The sequence below is a fragment of the Malaclemys terrapin genome, chromosome 16 (assembly GCF_027887155.1).
Source record: "Malaclemys terrapin pileata isolate rMalTer1 chromosome 16, rMalTer1.hap1, whole genome shotgun sequence".
NCBI lineage: Eukaryota > Metazoa > Chordata > Testudines > Emydidae > Malaclemys > Malaclemys terrapin.
In genome coordinates, this window is record NC_071520.1 from 3,658,704 (window position 1) to 3,677,865 (window position 19,162).

The window sequence follows — 19,162 nt, forward strand, 5'->3', positions numbered from 1 at the left end:
AAATGGTAGCTTTGTGATTTCTTCCTAAACCGGCTGCCCCCAAGGATATAACAAGTTCCCCTACCAATTTCCCCCTGTTTGTAAGCAGCAGGTCAAGAGGAGCACGTGGAGTTTAATCCACTGGCATAAGCGCGTCCGCACATGGAGTTATTCAGGCTCTAAAGTCGCACCCTCCCTCGATCTGAATTAACTTTCAAGTTCCCGGCTAGGTGCTGCTGCCCGTGCTCTGGCTGTCCCTGCGCTGGCATTTCCCCTGGCTCCATGGCTTATGCCTCCTCCTGGGGCCAGTGCTTCTCCGACCAGACGCTCAGAACAGGATGGGCGCCCCCAGGAGCAGCTAGCTCTGTTCGGCTTCCTTGTGGGGAGCTCACCCAGGTCCCTGCTGTGCATGACCCTAGGTTCAGAGTGCTCTGCTTCAGGAGCAAAGGAAGTGGGAGGCTGAGAAGAGGGAAGCGCTCCAGGTGCAGCGTGGGACGCTGGAAGAGCAGAGCCAGAGAGCGCATGCGGAGGCCCTGGACAAAGGGAAGAGGATGGTGTCAGTTTTGCAGAATAAAACCCTGGAGTACCAGAAGGTGGGTGTCTCCATAAACCTTCCTCCTCCCACGCAGGGGCAGGCTGGCTACAGAAGTGGAACCAGAGCTGCCAGGTTCTCTCCCCACTTGAGCCAATGACTTGCTGTGTAGCCTTGGGCACATCACTGCACCAGCCTTGCCTTGCCTTCTGAGCTCTTTTGCATGTCTACACTCCCCACTTTCCTAGCATCTGAGCACCTCACCGTTTTCAGTGTAAACACCCCCACGGGGCAGGGCTATCTTCTCCATTATACGGGGAAGTGAAGTGACTTGCCCAGGTCACACAGGAAGCCTGTGGAAGAGCAGGGATTCAAACCCACGTCTCGCAGGTCCCAGGCTAGCACCTGAGCTGCTGGGCCATCCTTTCTCTGTGCTTGGGGGCCAGCACATGTTAATTGATTGTTAACTAACTCAGCTGTGAAGGTTTGTTCCCGGACACAATTGTTTGATCCTGGTTGTGGTTCTCTCTAGGGCTCAGCATTGTGTGAACCACCTCCAGCACCAAACCTTCGTGAAGAGATGCTAGTTGCATTTACAGTCACGTGGGTTAACTCATATTAATTTGCAATCAACGGGTTACCACACAACCAGCAACCCTTGTCTAGACAGGGTCTTTGCCTCGGTTTTCACAGCAGTAAAATGGGGATAATGATACTTCACCCACCTCTCGGAAGTGCTTTGAGATCTTCTGCTGGATGGTGCTGTCAGTGCAAAGTGCTATCATATGTTTACATGGTGAACCAATGGTCTGGCTTGCTTCTAGTCCCACAGTGTGCTGTGCTTTAGCAAACCTGTGCAGAGCCACATTGAAGGCAGAGGGGCCGAACCTCTCTTCCCATTTCTTTGCGGCAGAGGCTCTGACTTCTAAGACACTTCACAGAGCTAGGAAATGAAATGGTCCCCTGACTCTGCTGATCTGGCACCATCACCTTTTCCAGGGAGCTGCAAAGAGGTGCCATGGTTATGATTCTTTTTGAAAGAGCCTGTAGCATCAAAAAATGGCTGGCAAAATATTCTGTGATTTTCCCAGTGGCTCCAGAGTGATGGGGAGGTCCTGGCAGAGCTCATGGGTGCAGGATTACTACTGCTACTAATTCTGTGATGTATCCAGGGTACAATCCAGACTAGTGAGTAGCTGTGTCGCTCCTGCCCTCTAGCCTGGAGTGCCCTTTGCGCTGCTTTGCTGCGGTAGCCTCCAATCTGGCCTGCTCACAAACAGCTCCAGCAGGCAAGTCGCTCCCAGCTACACCTTGGCTCTCCCCAGCCTGGGTTCTACTGCAGGGTGACCTCAGCACACCCCCAGTCCTAGATTTCCCCCCAGAAACGTAGGTCCTGTACCGCCCAGTCCTCTCCTGCACAATACACATTCATAAAGACCGTATTTCGTTAATAGGAATAATATGCACACTTTGTTGCCCCAAATGGAGTTTCCCTGACACTTCAATTTAAACTCACTGGTTTAGATAAAACAATAAAGCAACTTTATTAACTACGAAGAGGGAAATTTTAAGTGAGTACAAGTCATGAGGCATAAAAGTCAGAAATAGTTACAAGAAAAATAAAGATAAAATGCAACTGGTGCCTGATTGAACTGTTAAATTCGAAGCAAAGTTTTCTCACCACATGCTCTCAAGAGTCTTAGTGACCAAACTTCTTAGGCCAGGAGCCCTTCCTCTGTTTAATGGCTGCTTCCTTTGTCCCTTCTCGTGCTGTGAATCAGTGGACAGAGAGAGAGGATGAAGGAGGGGTGCCTGGGAGTATCTGCCTCTTCTTTTTATAGTCCTGTTCCCGCTTTGAGAAGCATTTCCAGCGGAGAGCATGGCAACAGGCAGGCTGTGTGGACGGGAACTCCATGCTGTTTCTTTGCTAAGATGTAGATTTTTTTTTTTGCCCCGCCCCCTTTCCTGCCAAAGAATGGCCACTTAGCAGCCTTGTTTACATCTGGCTGAGGCGACAGCTTGGGCTTTGTCTCTGAGGAACTGGTTTGGACACTCCCCAATCGTTTCTGGAAAACATACTTTTAGTCATGAAATCAAATTACGTTTATAACTTCACAGATCACACTGCTACGTGCATTTTGCCATGACATTACTGATCAGCAAATTATGGGTTTTCAGATGGTACCTCACAAGGCATATTTTGTACAAAGCTGTTTAGGGTGTGGATATGGGGGTATATTCTGTCGCAATGCCGGATTACTACTGCTACTAATTAGGATTTATATTTGTAAATCAGTTTATAAACATAAACGAACCCGCTTGCTCAGACCCTGCTGTAGAGGTCAGTAGGGAAGTAGTATCATCCCCATTTTACAGATGAGAAACTGAGGCCCGAGCAGGAGAGTTGTTTGCTCAGCACCAGACAGTGGTCAGGAGCAGAATGGGGCCCAGAACCCAGCTTTCCAGACCGCACACCTCGGGAATCTGCACTGAGCAAGGGCCGGTAGCTGATTCTTTGACATCACTTTATCTCCCACGTACTGTGCTGTGTGTTTCAGGCTAAACTGGCCTCTCTGCGCTGTACGTGGAGTAGGCCGTGAGTGGCAACCGGCTTGTGGCAAAGCCAGTGTGTTGTGATGGGGCTTCCCGCAGGACAGAGTGTAAGCCAGCCTGAAGAGGGCTCACTGGGGAAAGGCAGAGGATGGGATGGCTGGAGTTACAGCAGGTTCCTCCCGGCTTGTGTTGCAGAGAATTCAGGAGCTGGAGCTCCATGGCCACTCGCTCCAGCGGGAGAAGCAGGAGGCGCTGGAAGAGCTGCGGACGTTGCTGCAGGAGGAGAAGACGGAGGCACTAAGGAGACTGCGCGAGGAGCTGGAGCAGGTGGGGATGGCTGCCAGGCCAGGGAGGGGGGAGTGAGGAGTTTAGGGGCTCATGGACATGGAGGAGGATTTGACCTGACTCCCCTGCAGGAGGGAAGCCACTGGCTCATCCCTCCCCATCCCCCGATTGACCCAGCCTGCTTGAACATGGATCGTTCTGTCCTAGCCCAGTGAGTCTGTGTCTTGAGTGTTGTGAATGGAGCTTCATCCCTGTCACGGAGGGTGGGGGAGTCAGGGCCCTGCACCCCCCACTTCCTGCAACTCACCGTGACTCTCAGCCAGCGAGTAAAACAGAAGGTTTATTAGACAACAGGAACACAGTCCAAAACAGCTTGTATGTTCAGAAAACAGGACCCCTCACTCAGGTCCATTTTGGGGGTAGGGAGCCCAGACCCCGGTTCTGGCCTCCTTCTTGTTTCCCCAGCCAGCTCCAAACTGAAAACCTCCTCCAGCCCCTCCTCTGGCCTTTGTCTCTTTCCCGGGCCAGGAGGTCACTGATTTCTGTGTTCTCCAACACCTTTAGTTGCCAACTTACAGGGGAGGGGCCCAGGCCATCAGTTGCCAGGAGACAGGGTGTTGGCCATTCTCTGTGCAGACAGCATCATACCTGCCCTCTAGGGCTCTGCAACAATCACACCTCCTTATCCCACCACCTAGATACTTACAAAATGCATAGGGGAAACTGAGGCACCCACACGGTATTCAGAGAAAACATTGAGAACATTCCCACTTCGTCACAATCCCCTACTAAGCAACTGGCTGTAAGGGGCCCTCCCAGCAGGTAGAAACAAACTCACCTTACCTGCACTGCAGGAAAGGGAAGCCGCAGGTACATGTGCCGCACAGCCGGGAGCCTTGGGGCTGTAGCAATGCAGATATTCTGCTGTGATTGGAGCAATCCAGATGTGCTGCAGTGCTTGGAGCTGGGAGTCCTGGGAGAACAGAAATTTCCTTCCCAGAGCATCGTTGCTAAACCCTCTGTTTTTGTGTCCCTCGCCCTAGGAGAGGGCTCGTGAGAGTGACCGGCTGAGAGCGAGGCTGCAGCAGGTGGAGGAGGAGCAGAGCCACTTACAGGCTGAGCAGAACGAAATGTCCTTCCGGGAGCGGGAGGCGCAGTCCCAAGCCGAGCGGGCTGAGCGCTCCCTGGCCAGGGAGATCGGCTTGGCATGCCAACGCCTCCAGGACCTGCTTCCCGAGAGAGGCAGGGGGCCGATGGCTCATGGGTGAGGCCCTTTAACCTCTTGACTGCGGCATGGTTTTTAATGCCTTTGGAGCCAAAACCCTGCCATCTTGCCCAGCGCTGACCAATGGCAAGCAGGCTCAGCGGCAGTTGTTCTGCTCCTCCTGGGAAATTCACCTTTGGGCAGAAGCCAGCCTAGGCTTCCGTGGTGCCTAGGCCTTAGGCTGGCCCTCTGCCCAGGGGGGGTTTCACCCGCTGTGTCCTGAAGGTCATTGTCTTAGGGCTGGATCCACGCCCCCTGCTGAGAACAGCTGGTGTTTCCACTGCCCCCCCGGGGGGATGGAAGCGTTCGTTGCCACCAGGCCTTCTGTAAGAGCATCCCCACCTGAAGCTGCAGTGGAGAGCATGGCCTGAACCAATGCGCACCCCACCCACTGGCTGCCCCTTTCCCTGCCAGTGTCTGCTGCCTGTGGGCCCCCAGCTCTCCCCACAGCGGGATCACCAATATCCCACTATAACCTCATGGTTCCCTGGGGCTCCCCCTTCCCCTGTCTGTCTTATACTTGGGTGGTCCCCACCCCAAAGAGCTTGCAATCAGTTTGTGCTGGGTTTGTACGGTGCTTAGCACAGTGAGGTCCTGCTCCGTGGCTGGGGCTCCTGGGCGTGACCGCAGGATAGATGATAAGTCCCCAGAGAGACAAGGAGAGACAGGTAGGAGCCTTTACTGGGCCGACATCTCTTGGTGAGTGAGACACGTTCATTGCCTTTTGCTGGAGCATCAGGAAGTTGGTCCAGTGAAAGCTCTCACCTCCCCCACCTTGTGTCTAATATCCTGGGACTGACACGGCTACAACTACTTGGCCTACGATAATCAGCCGAGGCCGCCTGATTCATGAGCCGTTGCGGGGGCTTCCGGTAGGTCCACAAATTCCAGGGCTGGTGCCCACATCTTCCAGTGGGGCTGCCGCGTGCCATGAGTAGATGCCAGACTCCTGGGAGGAGAACGTTGTCATGAGTAGATGCCAGACTCCTGGGAGGAGAACGTTGTTTGAATCTGTCTGTCTAGGGGTCCATCCCCGTGGTATCTGGGCACTTCACCATCTTCAGTGTATTTATCCTCCCAGCCTTCCTGTGTACTAAGGCAGGGCTGCTCTCATTGCAGAGGGAACTGAGCCAGAGACGCTGGCCAAGGTCACTCAGGGGCAGCACAGGGACTTCAATCCGGGTCTCCCCTAGGGAAGTTAATCTGACAGTGCCATTCCCAAGCAGGCTCTGCCCAGCGTGAGCACAGCTGGCAGTGCTGCCGGCATAGCCCCTCCTGGCACAGTGCTGGGCTCTGTTCCCCTCTAGTATCTAGTAGTCCATGGACAGAGATTAACCAGGCTGCAGCTGACGCCGAGTCCTTGAGCTCAGGCAGTAGAAGCGCACGCTGTGAGATCCCGAGATGCCAGGGTCAGTCCCACACTGTGGAGGCCCAGACGGGTTACGTGGGTGTTCTCGTCCCAAACCGCTGCTTGTTTCCTGCAGGAGCCCATCTCCCCTCTCGGCCAGCCACGCACTCCAGCTCCTGCATGCAGCGACCGAGGACACCCAGCGCTACCTCGGAGCCTTGCAGCAGGAGCTGGAAGCTCAGAAACGCACCGTGCTTCACTTCCAGGAGGAGAAGGTGATTGGAGAGAAGTGGGGGGGAGAGATCATTTCATTTCCCACAGAGCCAAATGCCGTGGTGGGGCTTTCAAAGGGGCTGGGTAGATTGCTGACCTTGGCGGTTCTGCTGGCCAAGACGAGGGGCCTCATGCTTCAGGGCAGAAGCTGCTAGCCATAGAGGCAGGAGCAGTGTTCCCCTCTATGGGCAGTACATTTGGCCAGATGCATTGTGGGCTTTTCCTTTTCCTTTTGCTGATGCATTAGGAAGGGGCCAGTGCCTGAGGCAGGATATGGATCTAGATGGCGCCCTGGCCTAACTCAAGGCTGATAGAGCCTGTGTCTCTCTTGTCCATTTAGTATGAACGTGCCTCAGGACAGGACTTGTTTTACTCTGTGTCTATGCGGCGCCCAGCACAACAGGGCTGTGATCTCAGCTGGAGAGGGTGCTGCTGGAATAATAGAAAGCTAGCAATGCCCCGGGGTTACTGCCAGCCTGGGGCCACCAGCAGCTGCCAGCCTTATGCCCTGGGCCCTGCCTCTCTGGCAAACTGTGACTTGATTCTGAGGAGGACCAGCTCCTTGGCACAGTGCAGTGGTGGGGGCAGCGGCGTCCCTGAAATCCAGACATGGAGGGCTCCATGGAGTTGAATATGCCGCGCGCTTGGCACAGATCCCTGTGCCATATGGATTGCAACAGTCCATTTGTTCCCTCCCTAAATGCTCGATGTGAAACAGACGAGATCTGGCGCCCAGTGTCACCGCAAGGACCAGCCCTTGAGCTGAATGGCCCCCCAGTGCTTCTAGTGCTGAGCAGACAGCTGCCCACAGGAAAGGGAGAGGAGGGTGGACAACCTGGCAGAGGAGAGAAGCCGTTAAAGGTGCCTTTGTGGCCAACCATAGCACCAGCCCTGTGCTACATCAGTGTATGGGCAGCGGGTGGCTATCAAGGGGGTGTGACTTCACCCTGACAGCAGCGAGTCCCTTCTACCTGCAGGAGTGGGAGCTGAGGCAGCAGCGAGAGCAGCTTCACTTGGAGAGCCAGGAAGCCCTGGAGGCCCTGAAGGAGCGGCTGATCCAAGTAAGTCCCTCTGGGAGCCTGGCACGGCTCTGCCCTGGGGGGCATTCCTCCCCCTCCCCCTCTCCAATCCCGTCCCGCTCTTCAGCCTGGGCTCCCTCCAGAGCTCAGCTGCGATTGTGCCTGATGCTTCACACCACCAAGAGAGATGCTGAGGCTGGGCCGGGTAGCAAAGCCCAGCCTTCCGCTGCTGGAGACCTGGGGCTGGACTCCCAGATCCTGCTGCTTCCAGAGCGGGAGGAAGGGTGTGGCCCCTAAGTGGTCTCCCCTCCAGACTCTCACCTCTGCCCCCAGGCAGCCACCTTCATCTCCCCACGCCGCCCCCAGGATCTCTGCTGCAGCCCTCTGGGTTGCCTCTCCCACCCATAAGGACGTTCGTTCTGGTGGCTGTGTGTGGCTGAGAAGGGAAAGGCTGGAGTACAGGGACAGGCCATTCAGACTGGGTCAGTGGAGGGGAGGTCTCTAGTACCTTCCCTAGTCATGGGCTGCCAGGATCCCAGCTTCCATCCGGCCACACCTCCCCCCGGGATTGACGGCTTCTCCGATAAGACCAAGATTAGCCTGGATCTGAACCGCCCTCCCCAGACCTTCAGATCTGGGTCCAAGCACTGCAGCAGCCTGTGTCTAGCTTCCTTCCTGAGTGAGAGCCATGATGAGTCCCCCACCCGTCGGTTCCTCTGGCCCAGGGCGGGTGGGGAGGACAACGGGCATGTGAGGCCTGGGACCAGCTGTGCTGACTGGCCTCATCCTGCAGGAGCATCTCCAGGAGATCGCCAGCCTGCAGCGCAGCCAGCTGAAGGAGGCCGGGGGTGGGGAGCAGCAGACGCTGCGCCAGCAGCTGCGGGAGAAGGACAACGAGCTGCGGGCCATCCAGAGGAGCATGGCCCACTGGAAAGACCAGACCACCTGCAAGCTGGCCCGCAAGTTTGAGGAGGAGCTGAATGCGGAGCTGGAGACGTGAGTGAATAGATGGGGAGGGAGGGAAGAGAGATCCCACAGGCAGTGTTAGGGGCCCTAGCCCCGCTAGCAGCCAGGCCTCTGCGCCTCGTTGAGGCTTCGAAGTGCAGGGCTCTAGCCCACATCTCCAGCTTCCTCAAGCAAGCCCAGAAATGGAGGGTGGCAGCATGTCCCCAGTGACCAAGGGCTAAAGGGGCAGGAGATGTGAGAGCTGCTGTAGACCCTTGGGTGAATCCCCGATGTCCCTGCCACACCCAGAGTGACGTGCTGCAGGAAAAGTGCCACTTCGGTGGGGGTGCCTGGTGGGTGGCGCCCACGTTTGTGCTGGGCCCAGCTCCCCTGTAAAGTGGGGAGAGTAAACTCGCCCCCTTGGCATAGCGCTCTGGGGCTGGGCTGAGTGCTCACAAATCAATCAGGGATGCAAGAGGGCATCAAAACTAGTTCCCCCTCTGCCTGGCTGGGCAATGGCTGGAGGCCGGCGCCACACTGCAAGGGACTCTGGGAGCTCACACTGTGGGTCCGGGATCTCTAAAGAGGAGTGACAGGTTGGCCTGCCTGCCCCAGCTGGAACCAATGGAGGGTTTAACCGTTGACGTCAGCAGGAGCTGAGTTAGGCCAATGTTCCTCCCTGGAGTAAGTCAGGGTGAAGACAGGTGGGTGGCTGGGGTCAGCGAAAGCAAGAGCAGCCCGGTGCTCGGCCCGGAGACCGAGCGAGGCCCTTGGTAGCTGGGCACCGCTGGGTGTCAGGGAAACCGAGTGACAGCCTGGGGTGCTGCGCTGGAGCTGGCTGCTGGGGGTGGCTGAGGCAGCACAAGGAGCTGGGGGAGGTATTTCACTCTCCGGTGCCCATTCAGGCCTAGACTGTCTGCTGACGTGCTGACAGCCCAGTGACCGGGGCTGAGACCCCTCAAACTCGGTTCACCCAGCCTCTGAACAGCCCCCTGGTGGTAACAGTTTTTGGCTGCTACCATCCTGGCCCGGTTGACAGCAGTGACCACAAGGTCACCCAAGCCAGCTAGCCTCCCTCATTGCCACGTGGTCCTGGGATCTCACTCCTCCCCTGGCACCCACGAGCCGCTGGCTTTCCCTGGTGCCAGTCTGTTCAGTGAAACGGCTGCTTCTCTCCCTGCAGCTGCAGCATGGAGTTTGTAAGGGAAAGGGAACCACTGGCGTCGGCATGCGCAGAGCCCTGAGGCGCAGGTCATGCGCCGAGCACCCCGTGGGGGCCCATTGTCGGCAGTTCCCGTAGCGTGGACTGATAACAAAGTTACTAGACAATACACTAGCCTGGCTGGCAAATGGGATCCTGCCGCTATCGGCTCTGGGTGGTGGATCCCTGTGGTTCACGGGGGATGAGCTGGGGGGCACCAAAGTCAATGGAGGGTTTGTCCCATTGTGGGGCACTCACCAATGCAATCCCAGGGTTAACCCTTTGAGCCCTGGCAGGTTTCTGGGGGATGGTACCTGGAAGCGGACAGGGCCTACGGTCCTCTGCTCTAGGCCAACTTGGTGCCGGTGTCACTTGGTGGACCCCCAGCAGGGGATCAGGCCCTGCGTACTTAGCACAGGGAGGTGGCTAGAGAGGGTGGGTCGCAGCTGGGAGCTGAGGTGAGAGGGTGAGATTCCTGCCCTCCCCCCTTCCCCATGCTACCCCAAGTCCTCCTGGAGCCCTGCGTGACCCCTCCCCAGTCCCACTGTCCTCAGAGCCAGCAACCAGGAGCTGGAACTGGAGTTTGCAGCCTTAGCTTTTCATCCACTGACACTTGTCTTTACTGTTAAACTAGTGGCTGTTTGCCCCTCGGGGCGGCTGTTACTCCGGGGAATACCGTAGGAATGTTTGGGATGGGGAAGGGTCTGTGTGGGCCATTTGGGGCCCAGTCCCAGAACCAGTGGGGGGGGTGGTTTGCCATGCGGGGGGCTCTGGCCCTTGCTCCCATTCTCAGCTCGACTGTATCTGGAGAGACCCTCCACAGCTCTCCACAGCGTATCCCCTCCGCTCGCCAGTCACCCCGCACTGTGCATATTGCAGCAGGACCCCACCGTGGAGGGATGGGGAGTCGCCCTCGAGGAGAGACTAGGTTGCCTTTCCTTCCCGTGCCATCTGCCCATGAGGGAATGTGATCTCCCCCCACAGGCGCTTCTCCTGGGACAGACCCAGGGGCCTTCGCAGGAGTGGGGAGAGACTGGACGCAGAAATTGGGCGGCTTGCCACGGTAAAGGAGAAACACTCGCCTCTGGCTAAAGCGAGGACAGTGACAGGGCCCCGGCAGGGTCAGGGAACCTCTCTGCTTGGGTCAGTCTCACCGGGAGGGCACACGGCAGCTCTTCCTCGGCTTGCCAGGCGTGGGACGCTCCAGCCATGTGCTGGGTTGAGCAGGGGATTGTAATGGGCAAGGCAGCCTCTCCGGGAGATAATGGTCCAGGAGGCTAGACTCCAGCCCTGGGTGCAGAGTAGTGTTAGTAGCTGATAGGTGCCATAAGCTGCAGGGCTATTCCGGTGGCCCTAATCTCTCCCAGGCACCTTACGTGTCCTGCAGCTCACGGGCCAAGCAGAGGCACCAGGGCTGGCACTTGGACATGGTGGTGGTGCTTCAGGAAGCTGCACTCCCCCCTCGGAGACAGCTCTAACCCACTCCCAGCTGCAGGGGGCCAGGGCAGGAGGCCTGTGCGGCTGGAGGCGCTGTGCGGAGGTGCTGTGCGGCTGGAGGTGCTGTGCGGAGGCCTGTGCGGCTGGAGGTGCTGTGCGGAGGCGGTGTGCGGCTGGAGGCGCTGTGCGGAGGCGCTGTGCGGCTGGAGGCGCTGTGCGGCTGGAGGCCTGTGCGGCTGGAGGCGCTGTGCGGAGGCCTGTGCGGCTGGAGGCGCTGTGCGGAGGCGTGTGCGGCTGGAGGCCTGTGCGGCTGGAGGCGCTGTGCGGAGGCCTGTGCGGCTGGAGGTGCTGTGCGGAGGCGGTGTGCGGCTGGAGGCGCTGTGCGGAGGCGTGTGCGGCTGGAGGCGCTGTGCGGCTGGAGGCCTGTGCGGCTGGAGGCGCTGTGCGGAGGCCTGTGCGGCTGGAGGTGCTGTGCGGAGGCGGTGTGCGGCTGGAGGCGCTGTGCGGAGGCCTGTGCGGCTGGAGGTGCTGTGCGGAGGCCTGTGCGGCTGGAGGTGCTGTGCGGAGGCGTGTGCGGCTGGAGGCGCTGTGCGGAGGCGCTGTGCGGCTGGAGGCGCTGTGCGGAGGCGCTGTGCGGCTGGAGGCGCTGTGCGGAGGCGTGTGCGGCTGGAGGCGCTGTGCGGAGGCGTGTGCGGCTGGAGGCGCTGTGCGGCTGGAGGCGCTGTGCGGAGGCCTGTGCGGCTGGAGGCGCTGTGCGGAGGCGCTGTGCGGCTGGAGGCGCTGTGCGGAGGCCTGTGCGGCTGGAGGTGCTGTGCGGAGGCGGTGTGCGGCTGGAGGCCTGTGTGGAGGCCTGTGCGGCTGGAGGCGTGTGCGGAGGCGCTGTGTGGAGGCCTGTGCGGCTGGAGGCGTGTGTGGCTGGACATGCTGTGTGGAGGCCTGTGCGCCTGGAGGCCTGTGCGGCTGGAGGCGCTGTGTGGAGGCCTGTGTGGCTGGAGGTGCTGTGCAGAGGCCTGTGCGGCTGGAGGCCTGTGTGGCTGGAGGCGCTGTGTGGAGGCCTGTGCGGCTGGAGACGTGTGTGGCTGGAGGTGCTGTGTTGGAGGCCTGTGCGCCTGGAGGCGTGTGTGGCTGGAGGTGCTGTGCGGAGGCCTGTGTGGCTGGAGGTGCTGTGCAGAGGCCTGTGCGGCTGGAGGTGCTGTGCAGAGGCCTGTGCGGCTGGAGGCGTGTGCAGAGGCCTGTGCGGCTGGAGGCGTGTGCAGAGGCCTGTGCGGCTGGAGGCGTGTGCGGCTGGAGGCGCTGTGCAGAGGCGCTGTGTGGAGGCGCTGTGCGGCTGGAGGCATGTGCGGCTGGAGGTGCTGTGTGGAGGCCTGTACACCTGGAGGCGTGTGTGGCTGGAGGTGCTGTGTGGAGGCGTGTGCGGCTGGAGGCGTGTGCGGCTGGAGGCATGTGCGGCTGGAGGCGCTGTCTCTCACATGAACTGACCCCTTATGCTCCATGAGGATCCCATGCCCCCCCCCTTGGTGTATATGAGTCCTGAGCCCCGGTGTCCTGGCCCTATCCAAGCTCAGGTAGCTCCCTTCTTCCCCCCGCCCCCCCCCCAGTGCCCCTGCACTCTCAGTTGGACACATTCTACTTCATCTCTTGGCAGTGTGGCCGTGTGCTGTTAACCGGTGCCCTGTTCCACCCCAGAGATGGCTTCATTTCAGGGTTCCCAAACTTCTCCTGCCTTGTGGGAGTGTTATGGTGCTTAACTAATTAGTTAACAGCACGCAGCCCTGGTATCGTGTGTCTCACCCAGATGTCTCTCAGCACAATGAGGAAACTGAGGCTCACTGCGCTGATTTATCTGTGGTCACCCGACAAGCCTGTGGCAGTCAGGAACAGAACCCAGATCTCCTGGCCTAGTTCCAGGCTCTGGCCCCCCGACTGTGCACCTCCCCAGTGGCCAGGTGGGAGCAGTCTTGGTGTCTCCAGGGCCTATGTGCCTCCAGCCATGCTCAGCATGTTCTGACCCCCGGCTGAAGCTTTCTCCTTTTTCTTGCCCACAGGACCGGAGCGAGCACACCCATCTTTGCCCCACCTCCTCCTCCTCCTCCACCCCACTCGGGCAGCACGGCTTTGTGTCCTCAAAGCTCCTGCGCCAGCTGCAGGGCCGCGTGAGGGAGCTGCGGGCAGAGAACGCCCTCTACCGCGGGGGCAGCCTGGAGGACCTCGCCGCCCTGCGGGCAGAGCCAGGCCAGCCGGGCAGAGACAAGGTAATGGGGCCGGCGCTCCCCGCAGCCTGGCCTGAGGGACTAGCCGCGAGCTGCAGGCTGTGACTGCCGAGTTCGGCTGCCCAGGCTCACTGCAGCCATGTGCTGGGTTCAGCGGCCCAATCCTCAGAGGTATTGAGTTGTCTACTGCATATTGAAAGCCAATTAGGTGCCTAAATACCTTTGAGGACCAGGGCTGAGTGTCTCTAAGCTCCCCTTCCTTCCCTGTCACTGTGGCTTTCCTTAAACCCTCCCCCTGCCCCCGTGTCCTCGTCCCCACCCACTTCCGAATTGTCTCCCACACTCCCAACCAAATCGCTTTCCTCCTTCCCCCTCCCTCCGGAAGTTGTCTCTTGGGCTCCACCTGCCAGAGGGCGGGAGACCTTCTCACCGAGCTGTGTCAAACTGCACGGGTGGGAAGGAGCTAAATTGTTCGGAGCCCAGCTTGCGTGATTTTTCTCTTTTCCCTGTTCCAGAGGCTCCTGACAGCAGCTCTCTCTTTCCCACAGTTCCATGGGGCAAGCTGTGGGAAATAGCGCGTGTAGGAAGTGGGGAACATGAAGCTGGAGCAGGTGGAAGAGTCGTCTTCTGTGGACAGACAGTGGGTGGTGGAGGCTTGGCTATGGCAGGGGTGGAGTCACTCTCGACGTCGAGGGTATCCAGCGGCGCATTCGCTGCGCCTGGGAGTGAGGAAAGAAGCCAATCATATGAGCTTGAGAAGAACCCAGGACGTTCTCCGCTGAGCAACTTGTGTAGACGCGACCCCGTCACGAACTCTGGGCTGCTCTTCATGCCCCTGGGCTCAGTTTCCTGCTTGGTGAAGCCAAGACCCTTGTTCCCTTCCGATCAGACCCGTTCAATCAGTGGGTGAAGACGGGAGTGATCGGTCAGGGAGGGGATCTAGGGCACTACTGGAGCCAGGCAGTGACTGTTCAGCGCTGGGGCCAGTCCAATGAGCAAGTCCAGGCAAACACTGGAGCCCAAGTGGAAGAGTCTCCGCTGATGCCTCAAGGGGTTGATGCTGCGGGAGGCTGTGAGAGAAGGGGCAGAGAGGGTCTCATAGCCCCAGGAGTGGAGTGATGTCTTTTCTGCTAGCAGAGGGAAGCTGGAGGAGCATTGCACCTCTGGGCTGAGCGTGGGTGGCTCTGGCAGTTACAGGGCAAAGAGTGCCCGTTGTGGCTGGGGGCAGCGGGTATTTGTATGTGTCTGAAGGATGCCTTGGCATCCTTTAAACCCTATCCTGGCTCCTGTGCCAAGCAGGAGGCACTTGATGCTAAGCTCTTTGGGGCAGGGACTGGGCCTTCCTCCCCGTTTGCACAAGACAAGTGCTACCAGCATATGAATAATGATGTTAACTCAGCAATCTGCGGGTAATTACCAAGATGATGATGATGATAATCCCTAGGTCTTCTATAGCACTTTTCATCGGCAGATCTCAAAGCTCTTTAAAAAAGAGGTCAGCTTCATTATCCCCATTTTACACATGGGGAAAGTGAGGTACGTAAAGATGAAGTGGCCTGCCCAAGGTCATCCAGCAGGCCAGCCAAGAATAGAGCCCAGGTCCCCTGAGTGTGTGTCAAATATTCCAGAAGCACATGCCTGCTCCTCACAAGAGCAAGCCAAGAGGTCTGGGCACAGCTCTGGCTGGTTGGGCTGCAGATCTGAAGATGGCTCAGGATTCTGCATCTTGTTTTCAGTGCTGGTTGCGATCCGTCTGGGTTCCAAGTAGCAGCAGAGCCATCTTTGCAATGCCTCCGTGCAGTGCTTTGCCAGCTTTCAAAATGCAACTGGGGGCAGATCTGGGTCAGAGTAGCCTAGATGTCAGGTATGAGGCCTGAGCGGAGCCAGTCTCTGGGCAGCCTAATGAGCGCAGCTGGCCTACAGTGGGCTGCCTGATGGGCTGCATCCCCCCGTTGGTGGGCAGCGTCAGCAGGCCAGCTGTTAAGCCCAGCACCAGTGGAGTTTGGGAGTTGCTCAAAGCATTTGCTCCTGGATGTGCTAGTTCCTATACCTGCTTGTTTCCAATCCTACTTGTGCCTTGCCTCAGTCCAGGTAATCCAGCGCTGACCCTCAGCTCTGATTTCTAACTCCAGCTCTTCCCCGGGCCCCTAGTCTTGGCTACTGACTCCTGTTCTAACCACTAGGCCTGACTGCCCATCCCCTGGTCTCTGAGACTGGGCAGAGGGTGAGTTCCAGGAGCGGTCAGCACTGTGACATGGTCCCACTACACTTGCTCGCTCCACCGCAGCAGTCTTTCTAGATGTGCTGCTACAGGCTAGCTTCATTCCCTACACCAGCATAGTGTGGTTAAATGCCGAGAGGGGGATGCTAAAGTGGATGTTGATCAGTTTTTTTGCCTCAGCGCTTCAACCCGTCTTTAAAAAGCCCAGGGTGCTAGTGAAAGGTAAGCCTTGGCCTCCTCGGGGCACCACAGCATTTGTAGATTTGGCGCATCCTGAAGCCTAGCAGGCAGAGCACTCCCGATGCCGTGCAAGCCATGGTTAACCCACTCGTCCTACCCCCGCCGACTTGTGACATGAATATACCGGCCAGCACAATCACGACAGCTGTACCTCTTACTACCTGCAGGGTGTTTCCAACTGCTGTCCCTTGCACGGGACCAGTGTATTGCATCCATGGCTGTAGGTACTTTGTATATAAAAACAACACGGCACCCTCGGAGCGCCTGGTTTTATATGTATGGGGGGAGGGGTTTTGGGGGGAGTGGGGGGGTAATTTTGTTGGGGTGTTTTAAGAGAAGCTTGTCAAGCAGGCCCCTCAGGGCAGTGTTTGGAGCCAGGCTAAAACTGCAGTAGCAGGGTGACGGTGGGGGAAAGAAAACACAAAACAAGGGGACCCCACAAATACGGGAGCCGTGTGACACCTTGGGCCAGAATAAATGTTTTATCCCCCACAAAATGCCTCCTAGTTGCATCAGTTTCTAGTCACATCTAATAACATGCACGGTTCTGCAGGAGGCAAATTGAACTCATTAGTGTCAGACTGTAGGAACTGACCAGGGAGACTTGTTCCAAAATAATCCGCTTGCAATAGCGTCACCAGCAGAGAGACCCTACCACAGGGGTAGTAGGATTGGAGCAGAGCCGTTTTCCATGATGCTAAGTGCTCAGGTCTAGATCTACAAAGGGACTTAAGCAGGCCGGAGATCCTCAACCCCCCCTGCTCAGCTTCTACCTAATCCTGTCGTTGGCAAGTTTCCGCAAGCGCCTCTGTGGCTAGTGGTGCACGTGCCCAGAGCCGCCAATGGCCTGACACCTCTGAGCCTTGGGATGCCCATGTTCCTTTGTGGAGCTAGTCCTCAGCACCCAACACGCACCTGCTGAGCAGAGCAATGCTGAAAATGCCGGGCCTAATCGCTGGAGAAGGGTGTGGGGCCAGGAGATTGGGAAGTTGGTCAGGAGCAAAAGATGTGAATGCGTCTGCGACTGGTGACAGAGCAAGAGGCTGCGGTGACTGTAGAGGGGTCAACATGGTACATTGGTCGCCGTCAGGATTTGAACTGGCCGGCTTTGTCCCAGAGCTTGTACTGTGCCCTAAGAACTGCAATGGCTGCTTCCCCCTGGACGGGCTGGCAGAGCTGCCTGTAATCTGGGGATGTGCTCAAAGCACCTTGCTCTTCTGTGCTGGTGGAGAGGGGACTTGCCCCTTCCATGCTGAATGCTAATAAACAGAGAGCGCACATTGCATTTTATGCTTTAATAAACAGCATGCTAACAAAACAACCATCACACTTACATGCAAGGGGGCTGGATACAAGAGGGAGGAAAGGCTAATAAATACATTGCAGTTGCTATTTCCACTATATACTAAAGCTGGGGAACCTACTTCTAATGCTATAAAGTCATGTTTGAGGTGGGAATGACTCTCCCTGCAAAACTAGTTCACAACCCCTGCAGTCCTGCCACCAACCGAAGTGCTCATCAACACACGTAGGAGCACTGAAGTTTAACTAAGACCTGCTGTATGCACAGTGTTTGTACGGCTGTATGCCGGGGGGGAGAGGGAGGGGATTTCTTACCAATCTAGATATATGGTAGAACACCTAGTGTGGAGCGTTAGACTGTATAAAGTGCCTTAGAGGAGTATAATTTATTCCCCTTCCTGTATGGAATAAGCTGTATCACTGCAAGCACCTTTACATTGCTTTAACTGCAGCCACGTGAGGGGCAGGCACCTTAACTATACTGCTATGGTGAAAGCCGTACCATGTCTGGGTGAAAACAAGGGCACTAGCTGGGATTTAAACCGGTTTAGTTAAATCAGTGCAAAACCCTCCCTGGACACACTCCGCTTACGTCAACGGGGAACAAGTTACAGTTAAACCCAAATGAGCCACTTTTACCTTGGCCTAAGAGTGTCCACACAGGCATTTATATCTGTAAGGGAGAAATTAAGTTAAGTTAAACTGCAGCAACTTTCTTGTGCAGGCAAAGGTCTAAGGATCCCAGTGCAAACAGTATCCGGGGGAAGCAATCAGTGCTTGTGAACTGGACTGGCAGCTAACAGCAGGCACATGGGCTCAGACTTTTAAAGGTACTTATGTGTCTAGTTCCCATCAATGTCAATGGCAGTTAGGCAGCTCAATACCTTTAAAAACCTGGCCATAACTCCTTGTGTTACAGAGAGATGGCACTGCCTGAATGGGACCCGCAGTCCTTTATGACACTGAATTTCAAATAGGGCTGTCAAGCAATTAACAAACTGAATCGCCATTAATCACACTGTTAAACAATAATAAAATACCATTTATTTAACTAGTTTTGAATATTTTCTACATTTTCAAATATATTCAATTACAACCCAGACTACAAAGGGTACAGTGCTCACTTTATATTTATTTTTTATTACAAATATTTGCACAGTAAAAAACAAAGGAAATCGTATTTTTCAATTCACCTCATACAAGCACTGTAGTGCAATCTCTTTAGCATGAAAGTTGAACTTACATATGTAGAATTATGTACAAAAACCCCCTTGTAGCAGGGTGGTTACCCCGCTCCTGCCCGAGGGGTTTAAAACAGCCCTGGCAGAGGGCTGGGGCAAAGGGAAAAGCTACTGGGCTGATTGGGGAAGTAGCCACAGCTGGGCCACACCCCAATCAGGCCTCAGCTTGCCCTATATACGAGGCTGGGAGCTAGGAGCCTCTCTCTACCTTCAGAGAGAGAAGAGCCTGGCTGTAGGGAGCTAGACACAGAGTACCTGAGTAGAGCAGGGCTGGGGAGCTCCAGCCTGGAAAGCCCCAGGCTGTGGCCTAGTAGGGGGCCAAGAGGTACTGGGGGTTGGAGAGAGCAGCCCATGGCTAGACCAAGGCAGTAGGTCCAAACCCAACCTTGCCTGTGATGAGTGGCCTATACTGCAGTCTGCCCCAGGGAATGGGGGCTAGTTGGAGACTGGCAGTGGCCTTATTCTGAGGTGAGGTGGGGATAGTGGGTGGGGGTTCCCCAGGGAGGGGAGACCCTAGTACTGAGGGGTGTACTGCCAGGGGGCAGCACCCCAGATACAAGGGCACCAGGGTCTGGGAGGGACACTGGGCCAGAGAACAGGTGGATCACCAGCCTGCAGGGGGCATCCCAGGATGCTGGCAGAGCTAATTCCCAGAAGTCACCAGCAGGAGGCGCTGCAGGGGTGAGTCTGCTCCTTTACACGTGGTGGAGAATGCAGGCATAGCGGTCTGCCCCTGACACAAGGGGCAAGGCAAAGAACTGTGGGACAATTGCCCAACTCAGAACATGAGCATTGAGAAACAGACTGTGGAGAAGAAAACATGAGAGACTATTACTGGAGAGCCTGTGTGGCCCGGCTTGTCGAGCAGCAAGCAGGGCTGCTCCAGCGGCTGCAGGGGAGGGCACATGGACCTCAACGGGGGCCGGGCACCTTGGGCTGGAGGCCAGGGCCGAAAGACTGTTGTCCCTGTGGGCGACAGGGACACTTGAGAAGGGAGTGCCCCTACCGGACTGGAGCAAAGGGGCTCCACCTGGCACACGATGGACCTAGGAGAGTGCCCCCTGTGAGGTTAACAGGGGGGCTCCAAACTTGTTGCCCCTGTGGGGAATCGG

The 19,162-nt window shown here is 57.0% G+C and overlaps 1 protein-coding gene across 1 annotated transcript in view; it reads left to right on the plus strand.

Moving 5' to 3' along the window:
- Nucleotides 1-15,762, plus strand: part of LOC128824796 (uncharacterized) — a 63,401-nt gene extending 47,639 nt beyond the window's left edge. The window contains exons 18-26 of the mRNA XM_054006707.1: nt 399-572; nt 3,260-3,391; nt 4,393-4,613; nt 6,098-6,236; nt 7,212-7,295; nt 8,047-8,249; nt 10,384-10,462; nt 12,882-13,088; nt 13,562-15,762. Coding sequence (XP_053862682.1) covers nt 399-572; nt 3,260-3,391; nt 4,393-4,613; nt 6,098-6,236; nt 7,212-7,295; nt 8,047-8,249; nt 10,384-10,462; nt 12,882-13,088; nt 13,562-13,621 — 1,299 coding nt within the window. The 3' untranslated portion in view covers nt 13,622-15,762. The remainder of the gene's footprint in view (nt 1-398; nt 573-3,259; nt 3,392-4,392; nt 4,614-6,097; nt 6,237-7,211; nt 7,296-8,046; nt 8,250-10,383; nt 10,463-12,881; nt 13,089-13,561) is intronic.
- Nucleotides 15,763-19,162: the final 3,400 nt, after the last annotated feature.